The following is a 15,931-nucleotide window of genomic DNA, read 5'->3' as shown; positions in this document are numbered from 1 at the left end:
AAATCTTTTGAATTTCAACCACCTATATCTGTATATGATTGGATCGTAAAGTGCACATGTTTGAGGAAATTCATTTCAGTACCCGTTCAATCTTTCCACAATTTAGGGGGGTAAGTCCATCCTCGAATGCGCCCCACGCTCGCCAAGTCGTTTTGTACCTGGTCTGTCCACCTCGCTGCGATCCACGCCGTCTCGCACCTGCCGGATCGGAAGAGAACACCATCTTTGCAGGGTTGCAGTCCGGCATTGTTGCAACACGCCCTGCCCATCGTACCCTTCCGGCTTTAGCTACCTTCTGGATACTGGGTTCGCCGTAGAGTTGGGCGAGCTCGTGATTCATTCTTCGCCGCCACACACCGTCTTCTTGCACACCGTTAAAGATGGTCCTAAGCACCCGTCTCTCGAATACTTCGAGTGCTTGCAAGTCCTCCTCGAGCATTGTCCATGTTTCATGTCCGTAGAGGACAACCGGTCTTAACAGCGTCTTGTATATGACACTAGGGTGGTTCAAAAATCGAAAACCGCGTCTTAATTAATCGTTCCGAGCTCAAATTTTCAGAGGACACTTAGAACATGGTAAAGAATCAGATGAACACTGTGGAGCAAAATCGATTTTTTGAACCACCCTAATATGACACATTTGGTGCGGTGGCGAATCTTTTTTGACCACAGTTTCTTTTGGAGCTCGTAGTAGGCCCGGCTTCAACAGATGATGCGCCTTCGTATTTCACGACTAACATTGTTATCAACCGTTAGGAAGGGTCCAAAGTAGACGAATTCTTCGACCACCTCGAAGGTATCCCCGTCTATCGTAATACTGCTTCCCAGGCGGGCCCTGTCGCGCTCGGTTCCGCCCACAACCATGTACTTTGTCTTTGACGCATTCACCACCAGTCCAACTTTTGTTGCTTCACGTTTCAGGCGGGTGTACAGTTCCGACAATGTCCATGTCATCCGCGAAACAAATAAATTGACTGGATCTATAGAAAATTGTACCCCGGCTGTTACACCCGGCTCTCCGCATGACACCTACTACCGAAATGTTGAACAACAGGCATGAAAGTCTTAGTCTCCGGCGCGATTTGAACGAACTGGAGTGTTAGCTCAAAATCTTCACACAGTTTTGCACGCCATCCGTCGTTGCTTTGATCAGTCTGGAAAGCTTGCCAGGGAAGCTGTTCTCGTTCATAATTTTCCATAGCTCTACGCGGTCTATACTGTCGTATGTCGTTTCGAAATCGATGAACAGATGGTGCATTGAGACTTGGTATTCACGGCATTTTTGAAGGATTTGCCGTACAGTAAAGATCTGGTCCGTTGTCGAGCGGCCGTCAACGAAGCCGGCTTAATAACTTGACACTTAATTCTATTTACCGGGCTCGGTAAATGAATTACCGATTTCTCAACAGCTGAGCTCTCGGTAGTCACCTCGGTAATCGAATTCTATTAAACCGTCTAAGACGAATTAAGTACTGTCCATTTAATTCCACCAGTTAATTTTCGTTATCTTTGCAGATACGTATTTCGACCACAACTGTGTGGTCGTCTTCAGTGTCTTGTACTTGACTCGACTTGAAGAAAACAATCGCAACTTACACTATTTATACTACGCTAGGTACCTAATCTAATCTTATTTGCCTACTTTATTTACCCTATACAGTAAATTACTTTATTGTTTAGGTAGAAACTTGAAGAACCAAGAGCTGCCATTTCCCTGATCCTTATTCAACAGCGCTGTTTGTACATTTTTTGTCGGTGGATTTCCAAACTCTCAGCTACATCGAGTTTCCATGGGGAAGAGACATTTCTTAAGATTTTAATATTTGATGCCGTAATTGGGTGATTTTCCTTATACACATGCTCTGCTACCTTAGATCTAAATTCGTAATGTAATCCCTTATCGTTTTCTCTTTTCGCCTTACTCACTTCCGCCATATGTTCCTTGAACCTTATGTCTAATGATCTTTTTGTTTGGCCTACATAGATTTTTTCACATTGGGAACAACTTATCTTATAAACGCCTGCCTTATTCAACATTTCTACTTTATCCTTCGTTGAACCCAATAGAGACTTGAGTTGGTTGCTTCTACTGGAGAATACTAGATCGATGCCGAATTTCCTTAGTCGAGGGACCGAAACTCTTTTCAGCGGCTCCTCTATCGGTGTCAGCGTTGTATGTCCATTTCGTCGTAGGGTCATTTCCTTCTTGTTGATGATCGCTCGTATAGTCCTCTCCTGGTATCCGTTGATCTTCGCTGTTTCCAAGATGTATTGTAGTTCCTTCGTTTTTCCTTCTTCGCTCAGGGGTATCGTCTGCATCCTGTGGATCATGTGATGAAATGCTGCCATTTTATGTTGGTACGAATGGTTCTGATGTATATGGGATGACTCTCATGGTGTTCGTGGGCTTCCTGTAGATTTCGAGGCTCAATGTTGTATTTAGCTTCCCTGATGACTAGTAGATCCAAGAAAGGTAGTTTACCTTCTTTTTCCTCTTCGAAGGTAAATTTGATGTCCTTATGCACGTTGTTTATCGCTTCCAAAATCCTGGGTAGATCCTTTCGGTTGATGATGCTGAAAATGTCGTCGACGTATCTCCACCACTTCTGGGGTAGTATTCCTTGTTCTTGTAGGTTGTTCTCCAGATTCGCCATGAACAGTTCGCACAAAAACGGTGATAGCGGATTTCCCATCGGTGCTCCTTTCGTCTGTTTGTAGTAGTTGCCACGAAATGTGAAGTAGAAATCAGACGCATTGCTAAATGCAGGATCATCTCGTTTATCGAGAGACCAAAGTTTTTGTCATTAATAACACCATCGCAAACCAGCCTTTGCAAAGAGTAACGCAAATACGAGACTTGGGTGTTATGCTAGATAGTGGCCTCACATACCAAGTCCACTACTCCTATGTAATTTCCATTGGCGGAACTATAATTTGGGGGGGAGGGGGGCTAAACTGTTGAACCCGAGATTCGGAGCTTAGTTAATTAAAAACACCAGTCTAGCAAAAGAAATAAAGAAAAAAACTGCGGGTCTGCTGTCTCCGCTTCCATCTATAATGTTCCACTTTCGGCCTGGTACCTTGCTACAGCGCAACCGCCCGCGCTGCGTCTTTCTCCTCCAGAATCTGTCGGCACTCTTTGTCGAACCAATCGTTCCGTCGACTTCGTTCAACATACCCGACGTTGTTATCCGCTGCGTCGTTAATGGCTGCTTTGACTGTATTCCAGCAGTCCTCAAGAGAGGCCCCGTCGAGCTCACCTTCTTCTGACAACGCTGCCTCGAGATGCTGCGCGTATGCAGTGACATCAGGTTGCTTCAGTCGCTCCAGGTCGTACCGCGGCGGTCGTCGGTACCGAACATTCTTGATGACGGATAGTTTTGGGCGCAGTTCAACCATCACCAGGTAATGGTCAGAGTCGATGTTAACGCTAAGATATATCCTGACGTCGATAATATCGGAGAAGTGCCGTCCATCAATCAGAACGTGGTCGATTTGTGATTCTGTCTGAAGTGGACAAGATCTCCAGGTGTACCGATACGGAATGCTGTGTTGGAAGTAAGTACTGGTCACATTCTTGGAGGCGGCGAAATCAATTAGTCGTAGGCCGTTTTCGTTCGTAAGCCGATGAGCGCTGAACTTTCCAATAGTCGGTCTAAACCTGAGCGTTCGAATCTCCTATGATGATTTTGAAGTCGTGGCTTTGGCAGCTGTCGTACTCACCGATTCGCCGATGGTTCCGGTCCGTACTCTCTTGTTGATTGTTCGTTGCGTGAGTTTTTTTTGGCTGGCTTGCAGGGCCTGCCACCAAACCCCCTAAATTTCCTGAGGACCATTCCTCCTTATTCCCGGTGGACCATGGTGCACAGTTTCACTTAGAGTCCCTCGCTGGCACTCGGACGATGAACAGCCGCCCCTAAGATGGAGAACAGACGCTCGGTAAGATTTGCACCTCCGAAAAGGAGCAAACCCCCCATTTCCTGTCAGCATACGATCATAGTTCCCACCGGGGTTGGTTACCCGATCTTCCCTAAGGTTACCTTATTCGACCTGATGAAAAAGGTTCTTCAGGTTGTTGAAAGTTGGCTTCGCCAATATGTCCTTTCGGTTAATCCGAATAAAATATTTTTTTGTCTTTATTATCGAGACTTTCAGCCCGAGGCATACGAATAAAATATCTATTGTTCTTTTCACGGAAAAACGGAACCGTAATGGAATTCTTCCATTACATCTTTTTTGTTCTGATATCAATGTAACTGCTCAGATAAAGTATGTGGGTCTAATTCTTGATTTCAAGCTTTCCTGGGCTCCTAACATTTAGTTCAGAATCAAAAAGTCGTGTATGGCTTTCGGCCAATGCCGACGAACCTGTGGTTAAACTTAAGGTCTTGAACCCAAAGACATCAAAAGGATTTACACAACAGTTGTACGACCAATTTTGGCTTATGGATGTCTTGTGTGGTGGCAAAAAGGTTAAGTAAGGACAATTCAGTCTAAATTAGGCCATCTTAAACAAAAAAAAAGCATCTCAAACAAGAAGCATTTTCTTGTACTTTCCGATTATCGGTATTCGGTTTTATGGAAGAGAATCCTGTAAACCGCAGTTGTACACACACACTTCGTTGTTACCGCTTATGGCTAATTGGGACAAAATTGTCCTTGCTCCAAGTGATATCAAACACGTTAGTAGTTTTCCATAAAGAACATTATCGACACGATTCCCCTCGCGGGATGAGTGGACATATGGCTATTTGCATTTGGAGAGAAGTATAGTGGACAGCATTGTTTGTTACACTGACGGATCCCTCCTCGAAGGTAGAGTAGATGCAGGCGTCTATTCACGTGAGCTGAGATTGTAACAGTTTCACTCGTTTGCCAATATTTGTGGAGTGCAATCCGCAACAACACATTATGGGCAAAGTAATACAATTCTGTTCAGATTGCCAAGCAGCTGTTAAAGCTCTGGCTTTGGCCAACTCAAGGTCGAAGTTAGTAATCGCATGTGGAACTCAAATTGAGGAACTGAATTCACTTACACCTTATATACCGGTACCCGGCCATTCTCCCATAGCTGGAAACGAATTGGATGACAAGTTACCTCGTAATGGAGCATTACATGACTTTATTGATCCTGAGCCAGGTATTCCAATATCCAAGTGTTTTGTGGAGCTTTTAATTAGCATTGGAGTAGTCTGGATTCATGTCATCAAACAAAATTGTACATCCGGGAGCCATCCTTGGTAGTAGCAAGCTATTTGGCTAATATGTCTAAACAGAATTACAGCGTCTTAGTCAAGGCCTTGAAAGGTCACTGCCGACTGAACTATCACATGGCAAATATTCAACGCGTTGAATCATTTGTTTGTGATAGTTGTGAATCCGATTATGGAACTTATTATCATCTGATATGTAACTGCCCAGTTTATACGCAATTGCGTTTCCAATTATTTGTTAAGGGGTCTTTCAATAATGACGTCACATGTTTTAGGGGGGTCCACGATTTTGTGACAGTACATCTACTAGGAAAGATATACAAAAAAGCGTGACAGAGGGAGAGGGGGTTCTAAAAATCTTAAAAAGTAGTGGACGTCATATTTGAATCGCCCCCAAACACTTACTTACACTGATAAAAAAATACACGTTCGATTCATGTTTTTCGGAATATGGATATTTTCAATAAGCTTACACCATCAATTCTAGTGCAATCCACATCACTACGATGTTCTTGACATCCTTAGTTCAAATGTCAATGTATACATGCAAATTCATTATTGATACACTACCATATGATATGCATATCCATGAAAAACCATAACAAATACACGTTCGACTCGTGTGTTTCAGAATGTTGATATTTCATTCCAAATTACACCATCAAGTCTGATGTATTTCACATCACTGAGATGTTCTTCACAAACTCAGTTCAAATGACTATGTTTATAGCAAATTATATAATTGATACACCACGATGTCATATGTTTATCTAAAACATGTTATGAATTACTTCAAACGAATTTGAGTATGCATTCAGACGATTCAGAAATCCTCCATGTGTCATTATTTCAATAAAAACGCACATGTTCATGCATGTTTCGAAAAGGCCGCAACATTGTTCAGTTATCGGTAGTGAACTGATTTTATATTATTTAAATTGCACTTATTTATTTATGAACAGAAAAAGAAGGGGCATTTTATTGTTAAGTGACCGGGAGGACAGAAGATGTGTATAGGATGTGTGGAACAAGCAACCCTGCCACATAAATAAACGAAAAAGTGAAGTTCACCTGGCTATCTTAAGTAAACACAAGTATAATGTTTGATTCAACCAATTGAAAAATGTTTATTTATTAAATATTTATTTATTTATTTATTTATCAAAAAAATATTTATAAACGTCTATAAATCTACGAAGAAATGTTCAAAAAAAATGTTAATCCATATGGCTTGGAACTGTAATTAAATGAAAGAAAATGTAGATTTTTCACTTCTTTTTCATAATTTGTTTTCGTTTAATTTGATCCATCCGGAATGCGACTTCCGTTATACGGTTGAAAACCATTAATTCAATACATCAATATTTTAAAATTAATTTTCTAGCTCTGGAAAATCTGGCTTATCTGCTGTGGCTCCTCGTTTATGTTGAATCGTATCGAGGCATACTAATTTGTTACTTTTTCTAATTGATAGCAAGATGACATTATACTCAAGGCGGCGGAGACGCATCTTTAATACCGGCTTCTTCCGACTATCCATTGCGACGTATGTACTACGTGGGGGCTTCTTGCTAGCAGGAATAAGTACCGAACCGATCATGTTCTCCGGCAGCAGCTCTTTTAGATGTAGGTAACTTGATTTTTTTTGGTGATCTGTGTGGATAATAACAACCTTATTCACCGGTTACAGATTTCGGAAAATAAAAGCACTTACCTGTTCGAGGACAAAATCGTCGGCATCAGCTCGTTAGTAGTAGAAGTGGTTCGGCTTTTCTAAACATAAATAAATACAACCACCCGCTGGATATTACATTTTTACCAACTTGATTTTTTTCTATCTGTCCGGATATCAATTTCCGTCAGAGGTACGAAAACCAACGAGGCGTTTTTCTATACTTCCACCGTTGATTCGTCGAAGTTATAGAATAACTATTTATTGAAATGGATTTCGATCCGATGACGGAAATTGGCATCCGGACGGATATGCAATCATTATCATTATTAAAATATGAAAGAAAACACGAAATTCACTCACAATTCAAATGAAATTCAACATTATTATTCTTAGATATCAAATATTAAACAAGCGACTATGACAAGTCGAGCAACCGAATTCGATTTGTTTTACACGTTAATACCGTGTGGTTTGTTTATAAAAAAATGCTCAGTTTTGAATGAGCCATGTCATGTGCTTTACACGTGATATTGACTTGCTTTGACAACATGCGCAAAATCATGTGTAGAACACACGGTCCTCTCGTGTATTTTTTTTATAGTGTAGTGAAATTGACTCGAACCTTCAGAGTATTCTGTTGTTCATAACCCGTTGTGGTAATGAGCTATAAGCTCTTGTGCGCTTATGCGAGAGAAGAAAAAGATCTGAAGTCCGAGCCGTTTATAGGCTCTCGGAATGTCGAGGCATGCGGGTACGTCGTGTTGACGGCGTTATCTGGAGCATGTCCGGAAATTACTAGGTTGAATTCGCTACCGAAGCTTGAATGGAACCCGTTTGTTGTCGGAAAAAAGCTCTATTGAAACTGTGAACTTTCGAAGAAGAAGAAGTCGAAAACGATATGCTTCGTAATGAAAAATAAGTTTAATACCTCAATAATGTACATTGTGTTGTATTTTAACAACTTAGCCTAACATTAAAATTACTTAATCACAGACAACCACTTATTACGTAGGTCAAAAACAAATTTTCTCTATTTGTACTGTACACTTCTTGATGTGGAATCCTTTCTGAGCAATCGTGTGGGCTGCGATAAGAATTTCCGATGTATTAGCTATTGGATCTGCGAGAAAAATGTCGATGTATAATTTATTTTGCAACTACATATCAAAGCACAACTTCAGCCACACTTACCAACCATCAAATGAACGGTCATCAGATTCAATCCGGTAGATATACTCCAAACGTTCAGCTCGTGGACGGATTTCACACCGTTGATGCACCCCAGTTCAGTCCTTAGCTTTTCGACGGAAATATTTGAGGGAACGGCATCCATCAAGATCCGCATCGAGTCCCGGAAAATTCGAACAGTCGTGAAGATCACGATCACCGAAAACAGAAACGTACATATCGGATCAAAAACCTTGAGATTAGGCTAAAAGAGGAAAACGAAATTAGAGCATGGATGAAACTCGAGCAATTCGGTTAGGTGCTAATACATACCGCAAACTTGATGACGATGGCAGCTAGCAACACCCCAATGCTCTGAATAAAATCCCCAATCACGTGAATAATAGCGGCCCGAACGTTGAGGTTTTCGTCATCGTTATGGTCGCTTCCGGAGCACGGTTCCTCATGTATGTGCGAGTCGGTGCTAATGTTGCTATCGCGCCGATTCTCGGCCATCGAAGGATCAATGTCGATGCCGATCTTGTTGTAGAAGAATTTACTGGACGGTATAATGTCGGGAGAGTGCAACGCGGCGTCCACGCTCATCCGATGCCGCAGGGCCTCTTTGTTGAGTTTTTTCTTTGCTATAGACAGCATGCTGTCCAGGTTGGGGCGCTGTATGGTCGAGTTGGCTGCAAACGAATTGTGTCGAGTATTGGGAATCGATTCGTTAGGACTGGGGCTGGGGCTCGGCGGTAGATTGGGAATGGTCAGCTCTTCCATGCGATCGCACTTTTTCTCGTTGCAGATTTTCAGTTTCTCCAGCTTATGGCGGGTCTTTTTGCATGGGGACCCCGACCTGGACCGCGTCAGTGGTGTGGATTTTGGCGTGGTCGATGATTCTATCAGGTTCGCTTGCGAGTTGGTGTGAGGGAAGGAGTGCGAGTGGCCACCATGTGAGTGACCACCGTGCGAGTGACCACCGTGTGAATGGCCGTGGTGCATGTGCGGTACGATACTACACGATCCGTGCAGAATGAATGCCGTCATAATGTTCATGACGACTCCCAGTATGGCGACGATGATCATGGTATCGGCGTCGATATCAAAGTCTCCGTCTATCAACCGCTGGATGGACACAACGACGAGGGCAGCCGTCAATGCCCAAATGCCCACGATAGATAGGATAGCACCGATAACCTCTGTAAAAAATATTGACGTATTAGCTCCATGTTATGTCGACATCCACTAAAGTGACAATTATTACCTACTCTGCGATAGCCGAAGGACATCTTCCCGTCAGGAGGCTTGTTGGATATCCAGATGGAGATAACTGCTATCAAGAAGCTGATGCAGTCGGACAACAGATGGGCGGCGTCGGTCATGATGGCTAAACTGCCGGACAGATAGCCTCCGACGAATTCTGCTACCTGATTTTTGAACAGATAAAAAAATATGTGTTTTATTTATTACTATTAAACAAGGTGTTTCTTGAGTTTTAAAAGAGCAGAATCCGGTTTAGGAGATTTTTGGACGAAAATTCAGAATATAAACAATAATGTTTTCTTCGTAAATATCACAAATATAGTTTTTAATGTAAGCATTTTTTCCTAATTTAATGCCAAGCACAGAAGCGACATTAGAAATTATGTCCTATAGGTCTTCGAAAGGTCAAGGAGGGGGGGGGGGGGTGAAGGTAAAAAATTAATATTAAAATTTAAAAAATCAACAAAACTCTCCTCGGATTTGTTAAAGAATGTTTTGAAAATCCTCAAAATCATCCGATTTTTTTGTTGCCCCCTCAAAATACTATTTTTGGGCAAATAAATTCGAGGGAGACATAATTGTTTTTTAATATTTCTATCGGCCTAATTGAGATAATAAAAAAATAATAGAATACAAACTAGAATTAAAAAGCATGTTTTTTGTTAAATATCGTGGCTGTGCATATGCACAGCACATCTTTCTCTAGATATGAGTAGGAGGTTGAGGGTTCGAGTCCTTCCAAGACACGTGGATTCTTTTACGCAAGTTTCATATCAATTTGTCCATTTCGAAACATGTGCTGTGCATATGCACAGCCAAGATATTTAATAAAAAAAATGGTTTGCTCGCGTTGACGTTTTTCTCTCAGGTCCAGCATGGAAGGTTTGATGGTCGATCAGGTCAATGCCAAGGGGGCCGATCGCATTGGAGGCGAGGGAAACCCATCCAAACATCTTTAGTCCAACACATTTTATGCGTCGTTGCTGGAAATCTGCCTGACGCATGTGCAACAAGAGCGGAGGGAGACCCACCTGTGTTTGTAAAGGGTGGTCCGCCGAACTTGCGCCCCAAAAATACGCCAACTAATTTCCAAGGAACTGAAGTGCAGAGGGCTGTAGACTAGAACCCACCGCTTCCTCTCCCTGGATTCCAATCGTATCGTGACCAACAATCTCTACGCTTTGCTGCTACCGAGAATTCCGCTCCCCTTTATACACCAGAGCAGCTGGCTCCGATTTTCAGCCAACTTGCGGCTCCTCTACGAAGTTGCAAAACTCATTACACCCAATTCTACACTCTGGCTCTTTCGAAATTGAAAATAGCTTCTAGGGTTGGTCTGGTCAGCTGGAACGCTTGCTTACTCAAGAGCAAAATAATCCCCGAAAAGAAGGACATCAATGTAGCTGTCATCACTGTGAGAATCGGAAATGAGCTGGAAAGGAACCACCTATCCAGATGCGACGCGTCTTACCTGTCCGCTGATTTGCTGTCGAATATGACAGATTGACTTGCTGCCTGGACGAGCCTGCTACGATCGCACTCCAGGTGAGTGCCGAACACGCTGTAGTGAGTAGCAAATATTAAGCACATTGTACACAAGAATGTAAGAGCTCTTTCAAACCCACACATCCACTTCTCTCTCCAAAATAAAAAATGTATTGATCAAGCATCACTCATAATCTTGTTATGTTCGGATGTACTTCAGGACAAAATTTGATTGGCATTCCTTTTTATGTGCTCGCAAAGTCAAATGAGCGAACGCATCGAAAGAATCACCAACACATCGTGACAGGACATCGCGCGTACTTTGGACTCTGATCGAATAGAGTGCGCCGTCGTATCAAACTATCTAGAAAACTACAAAAGTTCAATGAAATGGACGCAGTGGTTCATCCCGAACAAAAATCTAGAAAACGCTCATTAGACCGATAGCACTGTATAAGTATGAAACCTGGACAATGCTCATGGAGGACCACCGTGTACTTACAATCTTACAAAGAAAATTACTGCGTATCATCTATGGCGGAGTGCATATGGAACTACATGGAGGATGCGAATGAACCACGACGTTCTGATGGGAGAACCATCGGTCGTTCACATCGCGATAATCGGACGACTTCAGAATGGCGGACAACGGACGACAACTATCAGAATGGCGGACAACAACTCCGTTAAAATGGTTCTAGACGGACACATAAAGGCGAGGTGCGCAGCAAACAAGTTGAATCTTCAAGTGGAATAGGATTTTCAACCCATCGGTAGACTGAGTGGTTAACGACGTGCAACCATAGACCGACTGGAAGGAAGAAATCTTTTACGTTCGGCATAGGCCACTCCGGTCTTCGTAACTATGAAAATTGTTACCGTTCACACAAAATGTCCCTAAGTAGACTGCCGATTAAAAAGTAACATTAACTAATTATGAAACTTAATTATTATGTATAGCAATATTAAATATATATGTATGTAATCTAAAGCCTAAGAATTAAAAATATTAGCATGCACACGAGTAAATAAAAGATAATAAAATATTCAAAAACGAAGAGCTAAAATAAAATAAAACAAAATTTGTAAAACACTTTCGAACACAAAACACACATAAAACTGCTGCATGGGTATCAGCCGAAAAGTTGTCGCTTGTTGAGCAATTATCGCCATAAAAGGGATGGTAAAGCTACAGGGCAAGAATGGATAGGCTATAGGTAAACGGAGACTAGAGAGGATCTGATCTCTTTCCTACAAAGAACACCGAAGAGTACAGACGTTAAAGACGAAATTCGTATTGGAAGAGTCTAATTTGACCTATTAGGTCCCTAAGAATGCCAAAGTGATCGTTAATTCGTGGTACTTACTATTTTTAACGAATCAGGACCCGAAAGTGCTCAGTTTAAGAGCCTGGTAGTTGAACCCAACACCCCAACTGACCCAGCGATTGCTACGGAAACCGAATCGCTCAAAGCTGGAGTCTGGTGGATGCCTCGAAGAATCGTCCTTCACCGAATACGGAACGTTCGGACCTTATCTAGTCACCCAGAAGCCATAGAATAGGGCAGTACGCCCTAGAGCCGGCCGTAAGCTTTGATGGCTCTGGATAACCTGTCTAGCGAGAAGTTTAGCCCACCGAAAGACAGCGGCTAATGTCCCGTTCACCCGCTGCACGACGAACTATCGCTACCCCCGGCATCAGCAATTCACGCCGGCCGGCCAACGTACCGAAATCCACACACACACATACCCCCTTGTGAGTAATATTAATAAATTCATTATTAAGCTCAATCAAAAATAGTGACTTTTGTTGTTGAACCCTTGATAAGCTGAAAGAGCCGCCCCTGCGAGTAAGACCCTCAAGCTCTAGCTAGCCTAGTGGAAGAGAGGAAGTTAACAAAATCGAAAAAATTCTGACTTGTTTGAAGGATTTGGTCATTCTTAACTAAGAAATAGATTCCTCGACAAAAGAATGTCACTGTGAGGTAGACAGCTAAAAGTAATTGTGATTGCATTCATTTTTATTTCATACATCTTACACGTCGACTTCAATGTTGGCAAAAAATACGCTTTGGCAGAGCTCAATTATTTTTCCAAGATGTTCTTCTTCTGGGATTTTGCAAGTTTATTTTAGTTAATTTATTGTCCACTATAACCTTGCACTTCCATTGGTTGAATGCCTTCGATGCCAACCAATACATGCATTTGTATATAAGATAGTCCATAATACAGCTCCGAATAACTTAATACGCAAATGTTCATTATTCACGCCACTGCCGATATAATTATAATTCTATCTTGTACCTATTATACGTCTGAACATTTAAAGATAATTCGATGAATAATTTTGAATAATTACAAATAATATTGTAATATTCCTTTTGTTGCCATTTTCTCATTGATTAAACGACAGTGATTACGGACTAACTTTCAAAATTTTCATTGAAAATACTGTAAATAAATTGTATTACAGATGGTCTGATAATTAATTATCGAAACTTCGGTATCTCCAATCGCCAAATCCATGGGCATCTGGTTCATTTCGTTTTACGTTAGACATGTTATATTTTTTTTTGTTTAATGCTGAAATACGTAAAAATGAAATTTAAGACAACAGATCCGGACAATCTATATGATATACTAGCGAAAGAAACCCAGCTTTGCCCTTGGTTGCAAATGTTAAAATGAACTACCGCACTTTAGATCGATTTCCGTGCTATTGTTTTTTTCCTCAACTACTGACCCAAAGCTGTATTCTACTGATTTTCTACCTTTCCTCGTTAAATTAATCAACTTTTTGTACTTTTTGTAAGACGAATCGATTAGGGAGAATTTTTTTGAAAATCGTTCAACCCATTCACGAGTTAAATCATCAGGAAGGGAGCCTAAACTAATTTTTATTTATATAGATTGATTTTCCGGATCCTGCCTCAATAATGTAGTTCCACACAAGCTGTGAACAAACAAGCGTGTTTCATCAAAGGTTGTAATACTTACAACGAAGCAGTACCCAAAGGTTAAGCTAATTTTCTCCATGGTATACTTTATTCATAATGATTTGGAAGTTTTCTACTTCAGAGGCCGGTCTGCATCTTATTGCATCCGCTTACTGCATCACTTTTCTGCTATAGTATGATTATAGTTTGTGCACATAGCTTTACTTCCTGTTGTACAGGACGTTGCAGATCATTATTCAATGGAATTATTTGATTATTATTGTTATTTATTTATCATTAATTATTTGTGTCAATTGTGATTAGTTTTGTGCATAAATACATTTCAACATATATTGAATATCGTAGCCCTCTTCCTATTTTTCAATGGATTTACATTCCAACTAGAAATAGGTCTACTCTTCGACTGTTTTATACTAGCATTTCTGAAAAGTGAAAACTTTTCTGTGTCTGCCAATAACATGGATATGTATCTTGTTTGGCATATCATCGCGGGTGGTTGTTGAGTGCGGTTATCTTCGACATGCTCCGTACGTTTTTTTGCTATGAACGCCTATTATACAGAGATACCAAGCGAAACGTGGCATACAAGATCTGGCGTTGATTCAAAATACAATTTTTATAAAGTCACTATTTGCTTATTCAGTAGCAAATTCAGGAGATAACATTTCACCATATTCTTCATTTATCATCCTACTTCTAAACACCCCAATTTTCCATAAATTTACGTAAATCCAGATTTTCTCGAACATTTTATCGATTCCTAACCATTATGTGACCACATGATTCAAATTTCAAAACAAAGAGTAGGGTAAAACGTCCTATCGTTGTGGTATGCCCTAAGGTTGCGGTAGTGTTAAAGTAGTCCATTCTGGATATAACACCATTGAAAGCAATTGTGGGTACGCTAAAACTCTTCGAATTAACGACTAGAACAGCTTTTGTTTTACAAAAATCCGTTCAAAATGATGAAAAATCAACATTTTTCGTTAAAAATTTGAATCCCTTGAGCCTATTATTGCGGTAGTGCTAAGGTCCTATTGTTGCGGTATCGCTCTCCATAAGAATTACATGCAATACCGCAACAATAGGACTGACCTTCAAAAAAATATCGCAACGATAGGCAACTGCGTCCTATTATTGCGGTAGTTTGTTTTTATTGTGATAAAAACAAAACAACATAAGTTCAACACAATTCACGTAATATTTACGAAACTATAGTTAACGAGCATCCTATTCAACTACTACAATATGGAAATCGACCAACAGGTAATTTTTGAAGAATTTTTGTAATCAATTTTATTTTGACACGGTGCTTAACCCCTCCATAATAGGTCGTTTTACCCTAGCAGGTTTAATACAACAGATACAAACTCTGATATCGTCTCTTAACGATGGACACTGTAAACTAGATGCTCAAAAGGTTATTGTCCACACTTATCACTGCTGCTGCCAGTTGGAAGTGAATTTCATCGAAATAAACAGTCAGTACCTCAATGAAATAAAAGTCGAAACCTTTTGCTATTACGCGATCTTCACGATCCGCTTCTGTAGCACGATCATGTTGCTTTTTTCTTTTCTTTTTTTTTGGGTGCATGCCCTTCATACCCGCTTCTGTTATGCGCGGCCTTCTGTCCAGCTTCTTAACCACCTGCTCAAATATTTTGTCCGTTTTTTAATGTATCTTTTTCGTATACGTGATCTTTATTTACGATGCGCGACTTTTGTGTCGTCTTTTATGTGCGCTCGCTTATGAAATGCGCCACACTGGAGTCCGCTTAATAAATGCGCGACTTCATGTCCGCTTCTAACTTGCGCGACTTCATGTCCGCTTCTAACTTGCGCGACTTCATGTCCGCTTCGAACTTGCGCGACATGTCCGTTTTTTGATTGCGCGACCTTTTGTCCGCTACTAAAATACGCGACCTTCCGTCCGCTACTCCAATGCGCGACCTTCCGTCCGCTACTCCAATGCGCGACCTTCCGTCCGCTACTCCAATGCGCGACCTTTCGTCCGCTACAAGAAAGCGCGATTCTTTTAGCCGCTTGGAAGCGTGCAACTAAATCCGCTATTTTCAAAAGCGCGGTCTTTTACCCGCTTCAAGTGCGCGACATTCGATGTCCGCTTTTCGTTGCGCGATTATGATGATCCGCTGTTTTTTTTTTTTTTG

The 15,931-nt window shown here is 41.2% G+C and overlaps 1 protein-coding gene across 1 annotated transcript in view; it reads right to left on the bottom strand.

Annotated features, from left to right (window-relative positions):
* Nucleotides 1-7,790: 7,790 nt before the first annotated feature.
* Nucleotides 7,791-15,931, bottom strand: part of LOC134216779 (proton-coupled zinc antiporter SLC30A2-like) — a 48,775-nt gene continuing 40,634 nt past the window's right edge. The window contains exons 3-6 of the mRNA XM_062695584.1: nucleotides 9,323-9,485; nucleotides 8,389-9,257; nucleotides 8,080-8,320; nucleotides 7,791-8,008 (exon numbers count right to left, since the gene is read on the bottom strand). Of these exons, the coding sequence (XP_062551568.1) occupies nucleotides 7,902-8,008; nucleotides 8,080-8,320; nucleotides 8,389-9,257; nucleotides 9,323-9,485 (1,380 nt within the window). The 3' untranslated portion in view covers nucleotides 7,791-7,901. The remainder of the gene's footprint in view (nucleotides 8,009-8,079; nucleotides 8,321-8,388; nucleotides 9,258-9,322; nucleotides 9,486-15,931) is intronic.

The sequence above is a fragment of the Armigeres subalbatus genome, chromosome 2 (genome assembly GCF_024139115.2).
Source record: "Armigeres subalbatus isolate Guangzhou_Male chromosome 2, GZ_Asu_2, whole genome shotgun sequence".
Taxonomy (NCBI): Eukaryota; Metazoa; Arthropoda; class Insecta; order Diptera; family Culicidae; genus Armigeres; species Armigeres subalbatus.
The sequence above is the reverse complement of the archived record's forward strand: the minus strand, read 5'-3'. Positions and strand labels throughout refer to the sequence as shown.